The 17423-nt window shown below is 37.5% G+C and overlaps 1 protein-coding gene across 1 annotated transcript in view; it reads right to left on the bottom strand.

Annotated features, from left to right (window-relative positions):
• ptpn4a (protein tyrosine phosphatase non-receptor type 4a) overlaps positions 1–17423 on the bottom strand; it is an 84710-nt gene that overhangs the window by 31420 nt on the left and 35867 nt on the right. Inside the window, exons 3-10 of the mRNA XM_008402567.3 lie at positions 10133–10240; positions 9015–9057; positions 8431–8509; positions 7065–7109; positions 6750–6802; positions 2099–2219; positions 1436–1523; positions 32–120 (exon numbers count right to left, since the gene is read on the bottom strand). Coding sequence (XP_008400789.1) covers positions 32–120; positions 1436–1523; positions 2099–2219; positions 6750–6802; positions 7065–7109; positions 8431–8509; positions 9015–9057; positions 10133–10240 — 626 coding nt within the window. The remainder of the gene's footprint in view (positions 1–31; positions 121–1435; positions 1524–2098; positions 2220–6749; positions 6803–7064; positions 7110–8430; positions 8510–9014; positions 9058–10132; positions 10241–17423) is intronic.

The following is a 17423-nucleotide window of genomic DNA, read 5'->3' on the forward strand; positions in this document are numbered from 1 at the left end:
CAGGCATGTGTTCAGTTTGTGTTTCACTCACCATGGGAAGTAGTTGATCCGTACCCTGTTCTTGTAAACCACAATGCCAGCGGACATCACCCCAATCAGAATCTCTGCGTTGCTCTGGTCCTAAACAGAGAGGAAGAGGCAACATTTGTAAGATGAAGAGAGGGAATAATAAAACCAGAGCTGAACCAGAGAAAATATATATGTATTTTTTTTATGTTAAATTTTGATTTACACCATCCATGTTCAAACTCACGGGTCAAATTTTCTGAATCATTTTGGTAATGTGAAGATGCAAATGCAGATTTATTATTTATTTAAAAAAATTTGGAAAGCCATGTATAATTTCATTTTCATTTCACAATTAAAGCACGACAAATGCGAAAAAGTTCAATGGGACTCATCGACCGAACCTACACATTTACCCAGAACTGAAAATACATAAACAACTGACAAAGAGAAGGAAACCCGATGGTTTCAACTCAAAGGTAATGAAAAGGTTTGCAAACAGAACGAATGAAAGCACTCCTGATAGCTTTCAGAGCCCTCAGGGATGGCTAGCCAAAAGTGGATCCCATTAGCTCACTTGCTTTCAGCTGAGGCTTAAAAAGTAAGACTAAAACCTGTATTTTTAAAATATGTTATATTTAGAGTTTTTGGAAATCAGAAGAGATGGACTAAAAACAAAGAAAGCAGCATCAGCTCTATAAAAAGAAAATCCCAGACAAATAAACCACTGATTTGTGGTTTTACAGAAGATTATTAAGATGGGAGAAACTATATTAGCTAAATTTTCTTGATACGGACTAAACTCCACATGTAGTCAGATCAGTTATCATGGATAACACAAGTGGAGCAAATGACTCCTACTAAAAATGAAATTAATCTACGGTGTTTCTCCTACTAAATGAGGAAAGAGACTCATTTGATTCAATTTTTAAGATGGATGCTTAACATGTCTCTTGTGAGCACTTGATCCTATTTTTATTTTTTTTATCTCAGCACTGTTCAGCTGAATCTACACTGTTTACCCAACAGCTTATCTCTTCATATTTCCACCCCATCATGGCATTATGGCTGATGGTACATTGTTCTAATTTCCGTCGTGTGGATTCTCTCTATAGGATGAGCAGGAAATGACAAGATGAAAGCACCATTCATCCTTAGAGTGGGGGTTACATAACAAATCTTTAATCTTTTTTCTATTTATCATTCTACATCTATCCAGCGGATGTGAAAAGAACGACGGTCTCAGGATTCTGCTTTTAAGATGAGAAGGGATCAATGTAAACAATGAAACTAATGGTTTCATTTCCAGTTGCACAGCTGCTCGCCTCTGCAACTGGTGGCAACGTTCAAGCTACACAAATCTTATGTTGCCATAAGCATATAGAAACACACGCAGGAAATAACAGACATGGAATTAAACCTTACTCACCCTTGCATAGTGCAGCTCCACCCCGTAGAGCTCCAGCGAGCGTGCTGTGTTCAGATAATTAAACTCCGACTGGGCAGGAGATAGACCGCTGAGAGAGGGAGGAGGGGACGGAGACAGATGGGGACGAGAGCGTGGCGGTGAGTGCAACGGGAGCGTCGATGACAGGGTGGCAGAGAGGGAGAAGGAGACAAAAGAAAAAGAAATCGTCAGCCACAGATGAATTGAAGTAATTGCAAGAAAAGGGGTCAAGTAAAGGGCAGCGCAAAAAGTGTGTTGGTGTGTGAATGTGTGTATGTCGGAACAGACTGGACTATGCTACTGTAGGTGTGGACGTCTCTAAAGATTACCAGCGGATCAAAATGTGGTGCACATGAAGGGGGGAAATTAAAATTTCAGGAGGGAGGGAGGGAGGGATGAGCATATTTTTGTACCGATGAATGAATGGAAATATTTGTCAATACTCCAATCTCTTTTCCAGAACTGTGAAATACTAAATAAAAAAAAATTTAAGACATAACAATGTAACAGAGACTTTAATCTAATCTGGATTTGAAAACGCTTCTTTCCCACCACAGAGTCTGCTCTCCCCGCCGTCTCTCCCCGTTTACACATAATCCAGTCTGAGTGGCGGCCAGCAGCCCTGCAGCGGGCGGCTCGGCGTACCTGTGCTGCTGGTGATGTTTGGAGACCTCTTTGTGGAAGTCTTGTGGGGGGTTTGGGATGAAGCAGAATTCGGACAGGTAGCCGGAAGAATGCTCCGCTTCACTGTAGTCCCCCAACTCGGCTACAGGAAGAGAGAGGGGGAAAAAAGACCAATATGTGACTTTAATGAAACAAACCCAGAATGACTGCTGACAAATGACCTTCATTTTACATGCTAGTTGGAAAATTGCTGGTTCATTTCCTCTGGAAAAACATTGCCTAATTTTAGTCTATAAGTCAAAGCAGTTTCCCTTTTCCTTTTATATGATGGCACTACTTCAATAATCAAGCATGCACAAAGGGATTTCCACTCCAAATAAGTTTTTATTTTTACAACTTTACCAATACAGTGAGTTATAAACTTGTTTCAAACCTGATCTGCTGTGGTTGAATAATGATTAGCTCCAAGATGTTACCTCATCATGTTCCACCTTTTGTTATTACTGGTAAGAAAACATAAATCTGATAGAAAAATCATGATTTATGTTCCGTTTTGTATTATTTTCAACTGGAAATACATAAAATCTATTTATAAACTAATAAAAATCAAAACAAATTGACTGGCTGGCACCTTATTTGTTGAACAAAAAAAAAACTGTAATCTTTGATGTCTGCTTAAAGTGAAGTAATTTCAGCCAGAGAACAGTATAAAAACTATCGCTACAGTATTTTTTAATTTTTTTTAAATCAGCACCAAACCACAGCTGAACTTTGTTATAACATCTGTGAATCTTTCTGTAATCCACTCTGTGGTGTCAGCAGTTTACACAGAAACAGTGCGCAGATAACGATGAAGTCCTTTTATACCTTCACCCCAGATTTTCTGAGAATATGGCCTGCATTATCAAAAAGGGAACTGCATGTGTCATTAAAGCCACAATGCAAGTATGATTAGGGCAGGGTGATGTGACAGCATCAAATGATTAAAATGTTATAGGGCTATGATCAGACGCTTTTGAACTTTCATGTGAATCTTATCTAGGGTCTAACAGGGGTGTTCAAAACGTGGCCTGTGGACCATTTTTTGTCCTTGAACAGTTTTTGTTTGGCCACTGACTGCAAGTCAAATCTACTCAAAATTTGACTAAGAAAATAGAAAACAATTTATGACCCAGAAAATTTGGAAATCGTCTGTTTTTGTTTTAAAAAGGCAACAGTTCTGAATTTTTTTTTTGTTTTAGATCTTTAATCATAAACATATTTCATAAAAAATGTGTTCACTGTTTAATGGGTTAAACTGAAAAGAAGAAAAAAAAAATCACAAATTAATTTTTAAATTAATGCATTTTGTGGCCTGCCACTAGATTAAACAAACCAGTTGTGGGCCATTTTGGACTGTGGTAATCTAAGACGCACACATGTACCAAAAAGTCATTAGGAGCCATTTCTAAACAACTAGAAATTCCCCAATCTTTAGTCAAAACAATTAGACATTTTATTACTTTGTGAACTTTAGCAGTTAAAATTACAGTTTTCTGTTTAATTTTAGCTGCTAATGCCAATTAAAGTCTCTAAAGACCACAAATGCAGTCTAATGCATTGTCTTTCCTCTCAACAAACCAATGGGAATGCACTTCTATGTGCGTACAATGTGTTTTACAACATAACAGGCATCGACGGAAGAAATTAGACCTGCCTTTATTGTTTTGGACCTTTCCTTTTAATAAAATCATTTTTATTAAAGAAACACAATTTAACTGTCTCAGACAAATAGAAGGAAACCCGATGGTTCCAACTCGAAGGTAATGAAAAGGTTCGCGGGCAGCAAACGGAACGAATTAAAAGACTCCTGATAGCTTTCAGAGCCCTCAGGGTTTACTAGCCAAAAGTGGATCCCATTAGCTCACTTGCTTTCAGCTGAAGCTTAAAAACATCAATTCGTTCAAGTAGTCCCTTGACTGACCTGCAGGCCCGTAGCCTAAGCATATTGACCAACAAATCAATGGCAGCTCAGACGCTCATTGATGCGTACACACCACTAGGGCTCTGCACAGTTCAGCATCAACATTAAAACACCTAACAGGTGAGGAGAAGAACACTGTGGTCGTGACGGCATCCGCCAAAAGACTTGGATCTAAAATGTGAGTTCCTTATTGGGTGTTTTCTTGTTGTTTGAGCTGTAAAGTTTTTTTTTTTGTTTAGTTTTTTTTTAATGAAAGGAGCTGGTAAAAGTTAAAGGCTACTTGCAAAGACAGAAAAAAAACTAAAAGAAAAAACAAATGCAAAAGAAGAAAAAAATTAAAATAATTGAGAAATTGGCTTGTAACCAGAATCAGTTATTTTCCAGTATCTGCTGAATACTCTCAGTCTGTTTTAATGTATTTGTTTGTTGTTGTTTTTTTTTTTTTTTGGTAAATTTGAGCAGATGTGAGTGGGAGTACGGATGTTATGAGTGACTTTATAGGAGTTGTTTGCATGCTGACGGATTGTATAACTCATGCTGTTTCAACTATGAATTATATTTATTGAATAGTGTCCAGCTGTTTTTATGCATTCTCTTCTTACATAAAAAAAATTACCAGCGGAGTCGGGCCGTACAGCTGGAAATTAGCACCAGTGATACAACCTGATACGATGCATCTTTCCTCTGAGGTTAATGTCTGCTGTACATTGTCTGTTTTAGATAAATAAATCATAAAATTTGAAAGCAAACAGCCCAGCAACAGCATTTCTGCGGTTTATTCCAGTTGAGAGAGGGAGACAGCAAACTACAGTAAAGTTGTTCTTTATTCATTCGAGGTTAAAACTTGTCTACAAATGTTAATTTTAAAACTTTTTTTGAACCCATATACTATTTTACAAATGTTTAAAATGTAAATACAAAAGTTCACTATAAAGACTTTGCATATATTTCTACTTTGGCTCGACTTTATATATGAAATTAACAAAAAAACAAAATAAGTGATGTATGAAAATCAACTAAAGTCGATATTGGAAGGTCTAATGTTAAAAATCTTAAATCAGAAATTGAAAAACAGGAATTCTGAATTTTTCACAAATGAAAATAAATAAAAATCTAATTTTGCATGCATCAGTAAGTATATGCAGAATACAAATGTATTCTATCTGCTTCAACCACTCTTAGAATAAACCGAGCAGTCAACCCAATGAAAACAGCCGTTTCAAGTGTAAGCTTGAAATAAAATACAGAAACAGGAAGGGATAAAACACAGCTAACCCGCATTTTATTCCCCTTCACCAAGATATTTACAATGTTGAAGGACGGTGTACTTTTTTCTGCAGCTTTTCAGTCGATCATAAAACAGGAATTTAGGGCTACCAGGAGGGATTTTAGATCTTTTGAGAATGCAGGCTTGAGTGTGGGATTTGGAGTCAGCAGAGCTGGCAGTCGAGCTGAATTAGCAGCATAGCAGCTGCTTCAAGCCATTTTTTTTCCTCCCCAAAGCAAAGCAAACATTTATCTCCATAATCTGTGCTGGCACTGTGAAGAGTGACAGCATGGGCCCAGCAACACAGTATGTGTGTGTCAGTGTAAAAGCCGTAGGGTCAGAGTCACGAAGGTCTAGGTCAAATCTCTTGTTTGACCTATATACTGAAGCTGTGCAGATTCCTGGCTAAATATGCCAAAGAGGAGGGGAGCAGAGGGACTGGAGGGGGGAGGAGTTACTGGTGTTGAAATGACAAATGAAACAAGGCATCAATACAATAAGTAAGAATTTAAGAAATGTGTTGGGATTCAATAAGATTAGCTCCTAAAATCTATTGGTATAATCGAATCTCTAGTTTCACACCGACATTTCCAATAATAAGATAACAACAATGTGAACAGGCTTCTTAAAGAGATGCATTTTTGTCATTTTAACCATTTGTGAGCTACTGAAAACTACTCAAAATCATTATTATTATTATTATTATTATTATTATTATTATTATTATTATTATTATTATTAATATTTATTTTTGGGGGGGGGATTAGGAGGGATGAAAAATAAACTGTGAAATCAAAGAAAAATGTTGAAGCGGTCCCTGAATGTTGTCTCCATACCGATAACTAGGCTTTTCAGACACATTCTGTACAGTTAAGTTCAAAATTATTTAGATTTAGAGGAATCTATGTTCCTTCTGACTGGAAGTAATATTAACATTTTGGAGTGGTACAATCTGACAGAGGAACTATGGAGGCAGCTAAACATTAGGGTGATGGCAAGGAGACCTTCCAACATGGAGCTCGTCACCAAAGATAAATAAATGTTAGAGAGTCAAAGCTGTAATTTACCTGTTCTGGCTGTTTATCAAAAAGCAAGAAGAAATGCACATTAAGCTGTAAATATGAAGAGAGACTGGACATCAACTCAGCAGTTAGCCAAACTACTCGCCTATCGATCTGCTTCTGTACATCAATCTATTATTAAAGGTCGACTTTAGAGAAAACCAGCATCGCATGCAATATTTATGTAACCAATGGTAATATAGAAACCCATCCCACCGCATGGTTTTAAAGAAAATCTCCATGGCTTCCAGAGCAGCAGTTGTAAAAGCACTCCAGCAACCACAGCCATTACATTTAACAGTGTGTGTAGCTAAGGAGAGCCCTAATGAATCGCCTTTTCATTGTTACGTGTAATGGGTGTACCCAGGGAGCAATGCTTACACTGAACAGCATAGGATGCCAGCAGCGCAGCTGTGTTGTGAGGACAGGGCAATCTGAAAATAGAAAGAAAAATGAAACGCATTAACTCAAACGCACAAAACGTCAAAGATTTCTGCACTGGATAATATTTAAGATGTAGCTGTTTTCAGAGAACATAATATTAGGATTTGATAAAAATGAATTCAAAAATGATAAAAAAAAGAAAACTAAATAGCACGCTGTGCATGAAGCCAGAGGTTCACTCCCATAAAGCCACATTTCATGACTCATCCTACTTTTATAACATAACAGATCCTTAAAGTACGACGTGCTCACCTTCCAGTTAATATATCCTGCTTGATCTGAAGGAAATACTGGTACCTTATGGGGGAAAAACACAACACAATGACAACAGATGAGCAAACTGTCCAGTTGGTTTTAAAAATTAGACATAATGGGCAGTGAATGCATTCCACAAAGGCTACATTTTGATCATCAACCACAATAAACTAAGGAAACATTTTTTCTTTACCTGAGGAACTGTACAAGAAGTACTGCAAAACTATATGTAAAGCCGGCAAGTGGCAAATATTTTACATTTGAACTGTTCTTAGAATTCATATCTTCTCTGGTGTCACAATGAAATGCGGATACGGAAGTGTGTGTGCTTTTCCTGACAATTTTAGATCACAAAGGATTCAGATTATGCAAAAGCAGAGATTGTGGGATCATCTATTCTTTTATGTATGTGTCACGGTTCTATGCTCTTACTCAAATGCACCAGTTCTATTTTCCTCCTTCAGCTTCATAAAATCGCTAATGTTAGCTATGCATGACCTGCTACTGATTTTATTGATGAACATAGTAAAAATTTAACAAGAATTACCATTTTCAAGTAAAATTAATATTAAAACTGTCTTTATTTTCCAAATTATTAGAGCACCAAGAGTCAAATGTAACTGTATGCTCAACTTTTAAATCACATTAGGACAGATGCTGAAGTTAACATTTAGCTGTTTTGGGTTTGCCTTCATGGTATTTATCTTCTATTTACTGAGCTTTTGCTTCCATTTTAATTTCATAGAAACTCCAGCAAAAGCAACACAAGCAGCAGTTTTACTAAAAAGCAGATGTGGTTCCAGCCATATATTAAACTTGGCTAAATCTGCATCACACATTTTCTACAAAGTGTGACACATTTGTAGTTCTTGACGGTGTAAATATGCCTTTTTTAAAAGGCAACCTTGTCCTGTCATGTTTTGTGTTTGCGTGATTTATAAGCCTCTTCTCTGCAAAAATCGGGTTATTGCTTTGTTGCATAAAAAATGCATGCTTAGTTTATTATTTAGCAGATACAAATAAAGAATGTACTTTTTGTTGCCTGAGAGAGTTTTCAACTTGATAAGTCTCTTCACGTGGCAAAAAGTGTGGACGCCTCTTTAATGTGGATATACTAGTTTGCATCTTAAAGTGAAGTTGTAAAGAAGTGGATCTTTACATATTTAGGTGCTGCTAGAAAGGGTTTAAATCAAATACCTAAAACTCAAACACCTAGAAGTAGCTTTACTTTGCATCCTGCTAAAATAAAAATAAAAGAAATAAGAAAAACATGAATTCTGTCTCAAATTCCAGTTAATAATGTGGATGAAATGATGTAAAACCTGTAACACAATGACACTGTGGTGATGACGTCCAGACTTACCGTGTGTATTCTTCCTGAAGTTTACTCGGATCAGTTACAAAGAATTTGACTCTGAAGCTCAGGTTATGTGGAGACCCTCCTGAAGGAAGTCAGGAGAAACATAAAGCATTTCAATTATATTAATATCTCATGCATGTATACCATTTATACAATTAACATTTTCTCCACATAATTTTTCATTCACAAAACTCTGCACAAAGAAAAAGCGAGTGGTGTCTTCAGCCGGTGAGTCAATCAACCGAAATAAAAACAAGAGTTGAAGTACAGTTCAATCATTGCTGCAGGACGACTGCCGGCTCCACTTGAGCTACTCCTTAATTGTCCTGCATGTTACAAATTCTATTACTCATTATCAAAAGAAAAAAAAGAGCAGAGTTGAAATGGAGTTTAATCATTGCTCCAGGCATTTTCAGAATGGTAAATGACATCATGGACTTTTGCTGGAGGCAAAGTGTGGATTGTTAAATGTTACTGAGACTAAACTGCGGATAGGAACACACTGAAAAGTGATCAAGTTGGAGTAGGGTGAACTTTTCTGATGGTTTGGTTAAGAGTTCAGGTGGTGTGTGGTGGATTTCACCTACTTTTTAACTGTTTCCTGATGGGCTTATTGGGATCCAGCCAGCGCTGTAAAATATTGATAAGAACAGACTTAGAGTCACTCTGCACAAAGCTGGACCACATCATTTCAATTATTCACCGGTGGCCGTCAACACAAACACAGAAACCTGCCAAAGGCTCACACAGATGAAAACAAAACAATCAAACAATCAAGGTAATAAAAAAGGGAGGAAAAAAAAAACGCAGGCTAGAGCTGAAACAATTAGTCAAATTAATCGTGTTGACTCATTTATTTAAATAATCTGCAAATAATTTAGTAAACAATAAATCAGTAATTGGAGTATATAGATTCAAAAAAGGCAATTTGCTGAAAAACAACACATAGCTCTAAGGCAAAACTGCACAAAAATATATAGATTTTGCAAATTATAGACAGGTTTTATGTGATAAACATAACAGGCGTTATGTTTATCACATAAACATAACACCTGTTACGCTCTCTCATGAAAATGAAGGAGCATTTATGAATGTTTTACTGTTGTCATAAAGTATCATTTGGTAAATAATGACACTTTTAATGCAAAGTTGCTCTAAAAGTTGCATTGAAAGTCCATTAAAAGTGCCAACTTTGCATCATTAACAAAATAATACTTTAATGCAAAGTTGGCACTTTTAACAGACTTTCAATGCAACTTTTAGAGCAACTTTGCATTAAAAGTGTCATTATTTACCAAATGACACTTTATGACAACAGTAAAACATTCATAAATGCTCCTTCATTTTCATGAAAGAGCGTTACAGGTGTTATGTTTATGTGAAAAATTATTTACCAAATGAGATTCATAAATGCTCCTTCATGCTCATGACAAATGTTATGTCATATTTAAATACATTAAGTGTTACCAAATAAATCAACAAATTGGTGAACAGTATCTTTTTATTTAGTTTCAGATGCATCCTTGTTAGAATGTAAAACGTTTGAAATAATTGCCTTTTTACACTCAAGTATGGAAGATATTAAGTTAAGTCAGTTTTATAGAAGGATTAAAATCCCACAGATCTTTACTACATAAATCCACAATTGATGGCACTACAATAACACACAAACACGCACACTGCAGACTGAGAGCAGGATACTAACTGGTGTGTCTGAGCCATCATCAGCCAGGTGCAGGCCAAAGTAGTCTCTCTCGGTCAGCTCCAGGTGCTTAAACACGACGTCCAGCAGCACCTGGCCGTGATCCGACTTCTGCGGAGAAGAAAAGAAAAACAACGAATGAGCTCGCTGCTCGTTGTGTTGCTTGGCAAAACGGTCTGCGAATCCCATCTTGCAGCTCCCCCTTGAAAGGTCAGGGAAGAAACAGCGAGCGAGCCGAATCCCCTTTTCCCACCACAGACATCTAAATTATTTAAAAACACCCTCGCTGCTGCAGAAACATTCCATCCATTTAAAATTTATCTGCAACTAGTCCGTGTTGAGCCTCATTTCATATGGTTCCAACCGCATTGGGGAGTTACATGTTTAAGGATTTAAGCTGATGAACTCCTGTGGGCTGCTGTTTCTTTAAATTTATCTCCATATTGAGCAGAAATATGTTATCACAAACACTTAATGACGGTATTTTCACATTAATGAACAGAATCGATCTGTTAAAACAACTTAATTCAAATCCAGCTGACTTCAAAATCATCCAAACGGAAGCGGGACCTGACCGTGCATTCGAAAGAGAGAAAATAATTTGACTTTTGGACGGACTGCGGTGAACTGGATGCGAGCCAGACAGCGAAATGTCACACTAATGGAAGGGGGAAAAACGTAAACAAGGGGAAGCAACTCAAAGAGTGAACAGAGTGCCACTTAGAAAAGAAAGAACGGCTGGAAAAAGCGAGGAATAATTGATCGAATCCATCATTAAAACCTCATCGTTCTGAGAGAGCGTAGGACGGGCGAGAGGATAAACTGTGGGAACACAAGTGGAGCAGAAATTCACACCTGATCCTGTAACTTTGAGAGCAAGAGGGAGAAGCAGAGTGTGGAACGCCATCAGCGCTCCCACGGGAGAAAAGTCACACACACACACGCACGCACGCACGCACGCACGCACGCACGCACGCACGCACGCACGCACGCACACACACACACACACACACACACACAGTTTGTGCTTTCGTCCACTTCTCCTGTTTGCCCTGGTGACACAGTTACACAGTTTTACAGCGCAGGGTGTGTGAGCGAACGATAGCTGACAGTTGACATGTTGACATGGCAGCCCTCTAGGAGAGCTGGCAGGGAGCATGTGTGTGTGTGCGTGTGCATGCGCGTGCGTGTGTGTGTGTGTGTGTGTGTGTAGTCGACGGCTGTCAAAGCTCCATTAAATGTTAGTGAAGCCTGTGTGCCCCTCTGTTCTTTTTCAGCATTTGAACTTGTGAAGTGGAGTAAAACAACTGCTGGGAATAATTAACATAAGAGCAATCAGTTCACAATGAGGTCGTTAGGGCAGCAGCAGTGGTGGTTTTGCTTGTCTTTTTGGCAGAACAACAGTCATATTAGATGGAGAACATCTGCAAAGATCAATATTTAAGTGTTACCAGAGATTCTCACTTAGATCTAGGTCTGGACTTTGACTAGGCCATTGTAACGTGTTTACACACCTGTTTTGGTTGTGAAAAGGACGTTTTCACACCCTGTTCACTGATTGATGTAATTGATTACATCTGATTGGCCAAACTCTACTGATATTTAGAAAGAGAATGAGTGGCCTACACACAAAGCGATGATAAATTCTTATGATCTAGTTGCATCCCACTTATAGAGACAGGCAGGTACTTTACAGTCACATAGTGCCATTATTTAGAACAATCAAATAACTATGTTACCTTCCGTTGCTATAAAAATGCCATGTATTACTTAAAAAAAAATGTGACTTTGTAATTTAACACCTTGAAATTGGGCCTCTGTCTCTTTAAGAAAGCCATCACAACGTTTTTACCAGCGTTGCACTGAGAAGTAGTTGGTATAATGAGCTCAGCAGATGTTTCACCAGGTGTTTACTAATTGCTGCTGGCTAGTCTTTAGGAGCTGATTGGGATTTCATTCTCGAAGGCGGCGCTCGGTCCACCCAGGCGTTTTGCACAGCTGACTGGCTGCCATGGGTGATTAAATAATTTCTCAAAAATGCATGAAAGAACATTTCAACATGTTGTGAAGACATTATAACACGGTTTAAAGCTCAGAAATGTCAACTGTACATAATACTGCCCTTTTAAAAGAAAAATTGAAGTGAAAAACATTTCTGTTTGTATCACGTTTATCCTCTCTACATGAGAACTCTAGAGCTTTTCCAGTGCTTCTCCTTTGTATGATGCAGCTTTTCAGTTGGATGTGGAAGCCCTCTGAGTCTCACACTGTGCTCGCTGAAAGCGTGCACACCGAATGTGAGCCAGCGCAACGGCAGACAGCCGTATGTTGTTGAAATAAAAACTGAATCACACAAATATGTCCGCATGCGGTCCTTTTCAGTCCTCTTACCGAACAAAAATTTTAAGAGTAGCTGATAAGCTGATGGGTCGAACTCATGGAGAATGTGTCACCAAGTGTCACACAATGTAAACTACTGGAGACTTTCAAAGGGGGGGGGGACAAGCGAAAGAATGCAAATGAAAGTAGAAAGAGACACTGAGGGAGACTAGAGAAAGCATGGAAGAAAAGAGGTGATTGACGATGCGACCGGGTGAGACAAACGCTCTTTGTGCCGACTGAAAAAGTGTCTGTGTGCATGAGAGTGAGGAGAGAGGAAGGAGACATGGTGATAAAGAGCAACCACGAGAGACTGGCTGAGAGCGGGAGGAAAGGGGGAGAAGAGGGGGAAGATGTGATGATAAGTTTTATACCCTTGAGGTTTATCTTTGGCATCAAAGTGAAAAAAACAGACCCACAGACAGTGGCTGGAGTGACACTGAAGGGGGAAATCCCAATGTCTGTGTGCCTAGTGACACATGGACTTCCCTTCTGCAACAGGAAACAAGACTGAACATGGAGGATGAGTTTGTATTTTAGGAGAAGGGAAGTTCAGGAACGTTACAGAAAGACTGTAGACAGGAAAACATGATCATGAAATAAAATGTTATACTTACATCCATCAAACTAAAAACGAATCATGTCTTTTCAGTACTTACTAAATTACTTTCTCTTCCACCTATAGATTTGACTTTTCCCAAATTCCTGGTTAATCAGTTAATTAGTTGCTTGTAAAATGAATTCCTGTCTAAACATTTAAACCACAGTAATGGTCCTAACTCCAGCCACTTATAAAGAATTTAATAGTTTGAATGCAACCCGAGTAAAAGAAAGAACTTTGCAACTTTCTCTACGAAAGCCCTTTTTATGTCTGGACTTTAACTGGATTATTCAATCCAACTTTGGATATGTTTTTATCTGTATGACGAACCTCTGACCAGGGGTGGGTATTTATAGTATAATTTATCGGTAAGAATTTCGATTTATCGTTATTACAATAAATTCCAATTAATGGTTAAAACTCCCAAAACTGTTCATATTAGTGGGATTATTAGTTTTACTAGGTTCTGCGCTGTTTGTTTATATGAAAAAAAAAACAATAAACTTGAAAATATGATTAAATGCAGTTACTGTGTGCAGTTTAGTAATAACAATCCCACTTGTTTATGTGCCTGGTATCCTAGGGAAACGGATTGTTTTTCAAGAGCAGTATTTCCGTTCTGAGGCTGATTGCTGTAACACAAAGTCATACAGTTACCTAAGAAATAGCAGTAAATAGTTCTAATCATCACTTTTATCATTATCAGTACCACAAAATATTACCACAAAATATTGTGAATGGAAGATAAGTGAAACATACAGCACACTAATCAGCTGATTTGAATTGTCTTTATTATCTTTGGACCGGCAATGAATTTCAATGAGATGAAATAAAATTTCTGGTTTCCCACATTCCTGCCCAAATTCACTCTCACTACAGTAAGGAACAGATACCTATTGAAATATTCCAAACTGGACAATAAATCAATTTTATCTGTGATCATATTTTCTGTTTATTGAGGATTTAATTTTTAGAAAACTTGGATTTTCTTTCTTTTTTTTTTTTTTACCAACGCAATTCTTGCGATTCTATAGTTTCACCCAAAAAGTACCCTTTTATTTTTGACAGCATGTTTTATAGCTTTGACTTATTTTGACTTTTATTTCAGGTGAACAAGGAATGACTGAGATATAAAGCCTTTTTTGTTTTAGATATTTTCTGTCATTTGAGAAAAGCTCTGGATATAAAGAAGAATAAAACAATAGGAGATTTTATTTTTAAGCTATATCCACCCCATCCTTAACTACAATCGAACCAGACATCAGCCTGTTAGAGTGACTTGAAAATGGAGAAGTGGCTCTGTGTTTAGCTCTAAATACTCTGTATTTAGCTCCAACCATGCTCCCATCAGCTCTTACTAGCTTTCTTGTCTGGTTAGGCATTTTATGGGTAACCAGACTTTCTCTTTCTTTTTTAATTGGTGAGAAAGTTGGTGTTTCCTGGAAACAGTAAGAAACTTACCAGCACTGGTTTATTACTGGTGGCATAAAAAAAAGTCCACAGCGATATCATGCTGAGCTGGTCTCCATTCAATCAGTTTGATTTAGTAAAGAGGAACAGCAGCAGCGTCATGTTGCCCAATCACTCTGTGAAAATGAGATTGTAGATTTTACTGAGAATTATGACCTCGGTGAACGACTAAATCAAACGTATTTCACAAGAAGTTGAAGTGTTGTAATCACAAAACAACTGAAGATAGATTAAAGGAAATTCAGCGTAACTTTATAAGGAACTATAAGGCTACGTTTGGAAATTGATTCAGAAATGTTGGTAATAAGAGAAATTATGCATTTATTTCCACATCTGGTAATATTAGTGTGGTCTGTATAGCAAAGTGATGCTGCTTTTAGCTCTGCTGCATACTTTATGACCAAATACCTCTTCCAGGCAGCTGAATGTTTACATGGCGAGAAGTGGTTACTATGGTAAACTCTGCAATACATCTAAATAAATTATCCCTCTGACCTTTTTTTCTATTATCTGAAAGAAGCATCCATCAACTTGAGCTTTTAAGCTACTCCTCAAGCTTTCTATCTACAACTGATTCTGCCCGATGTTAATTATAATTTCCGTCCATCTCAGATCACCCATGCAGCCTCTCGCATGCACACAAGCTCGCTGGTTTCCATGACAGTAAGTGACTGCTTCTGGATTTTCACTCTCCACTAGAATCGCTGGCGGGCGGCCAGGAAGAGGATCAATGGAAGTATTGTTGCTCGGAGGATGGCTCGTCTTTCCAGGAAGTTGCTGCGGCTGTAGGCTTCTGATCAATGACACCGACAGAGACCGAGTCGCTTCATTCAGCGTCACGCGGGGAGGACTGAGTAGCGCTGACGGAGTCGAAGACAAAAGCTCCCAGAAGCGCAAAGAAGACAATTTGATGAGTTTCAATGAGATGTTTCTGACCCTTTTAACAAATAGTAAAAAAGTTATGGTTTTTATAAATTATTTAAGAATTGGTAGATTGGTAGATTTATTTATTTTTTGTTCCCAAAATTTCTGGTTAAGAAAGAGTGTTTATAGAAAGTTTCCATGACAATATTTTTAAAAAGTACTTAAAAATGATCAAATATGCAACGTCCTTGAAAAAGAGTTTATATCAGTTGAACTTTTTCGCATTTTGTCATACCACAACCACAATCTTCAATGTAATTTGATGGAATTCGTTGTTTGCATGTAAAAAAAATAAAAAAGACAACTTCTCCTTGTAAATGATATCTTCATACAGCGTAACAGTCTTCCATCAGAAGCCTCTTTCATTCATTGCAAGACTGACTGCTACTGGAGATCCTTCCTGCCACAGCATCCTCATCCATAACAGCTCTCTCAAGATATGGATCATATGAGTAACAACAAGTGTAGTTGAACTGAACTGAAAACTTGCTAGAAGCACCAGAAGACTTAAGACTGGAGTGGATGTTCACCTTCCATCAAAGCAGGAACCTCAAACACAAGGACAAAACTACAAGAGACTGGTTTGGACCAAAACATATCCTACTGTGAGAATGGCCTAGTCAAATTTCAGCAACAGATTGTTTGTCAAAGACACTTTCCATTCAATCTGACTGACAAAGAAAACTGAAGAGACAGAACAAATTTAAATTTTTAATAAAAACTATGAACATTTAATCTTCACTTCTCTTTTTCTTTACCACTTTGTGTTGACCAATCATATAAAACATGTTTCCAGACTGGAGCAGTGTTTGATCCATATATCTTTCAGTTTTCCTTCTTAGTCCCTCTTCCCTGCTCCAAATTAATTTCACTTTCAAATCGCCTTTATTTTGACCTTACTTAATTTGAATATTCAAAATTTTCTCATATTAAGCGTTAACCATTTTAAATAACTTGAGAATCTGTGTATTCATTTATAGGGTCTATTTCTCATGTCAAGCATTTAGTTTTTCAGACGGATAATTTAATATTTCATGCCGAGGGGGTCGACTATGATCACAGCTCAGAATCCGTAGCAGTAAACCACACATAAAGAAGATTAGAAAGCACAATCACCGCGCAGCAGACACAGAACGGCTTTGTTATGCATACATTTAATATTTTTATGAATAATATGGCTCCACACACATATGCTATTTTCTACACAATAAGGATGTGGTCTGTCAAAAAGGAGCAATTTTTGACTCAAAGGGAAATTCCAGACTCATGCCGACATACATCTGATCAAACACATGACAAAGAGCCTCATGGAGCCAGAAAGAGACGTGACTAAAGACTGTAAATCATGAGCTTATTCGCCGCTTCCGGTTTTGGTTCATCCATGTGTTTCTGAAAGCGACGACTCGTGATGAGACACTTGGGCCCATGAACTTAATTATCGCCGTGGAAAAGAAAAATGGACACAACAGTGTGGGTTGGGTTTTACATGTATTCCAACGAAGGTGTACAGATATATGTAACCTCTAAACCAGATGAAGATGAGGAGGTGAGGAAGAGGATGGAGAACTGTGGGAGGAAATGGGGGAGCAACATGAGAAGGTATGGGGGTCTTTTTAGTTTATTTTGTATATTTGGTAAGAGATGCTAACACATCCAGAAAAAAATTAAAAATAGTTTTTTAAAGAACAAAATTATATTGAGTCAGACGCAAGTACAATAAATCTGATAATCCTCCAAATATGTATTTATTTCAGTAATTCAGTTCAAAAATATTCACTTATTGTAATCCAAAAACTTTGAACATTTAAATTCCGTTTCACTTTTTCATCCATCGCATAGAAATGCCTACAGTTTCCCCTGTTTGTTTATTTAACAGAACTATATTTAAGCATTTACTTCTATTAATTTTTATTATGACTT

Source organism: Poecilia reticulata, chromosome 2 (genome assembly GCF_904066995.2).
Source record: "Poecilia reticulata chromosome 2, P_reticulata-male-v2, whole genome shotgun sequence".
Lineage (NCBI taxonomy): Eukaryota > Metazoa > Chordata > Actinopteri > Cyprinodontiformes > Poeciliidae > Poecilia > Poecilia reticulata.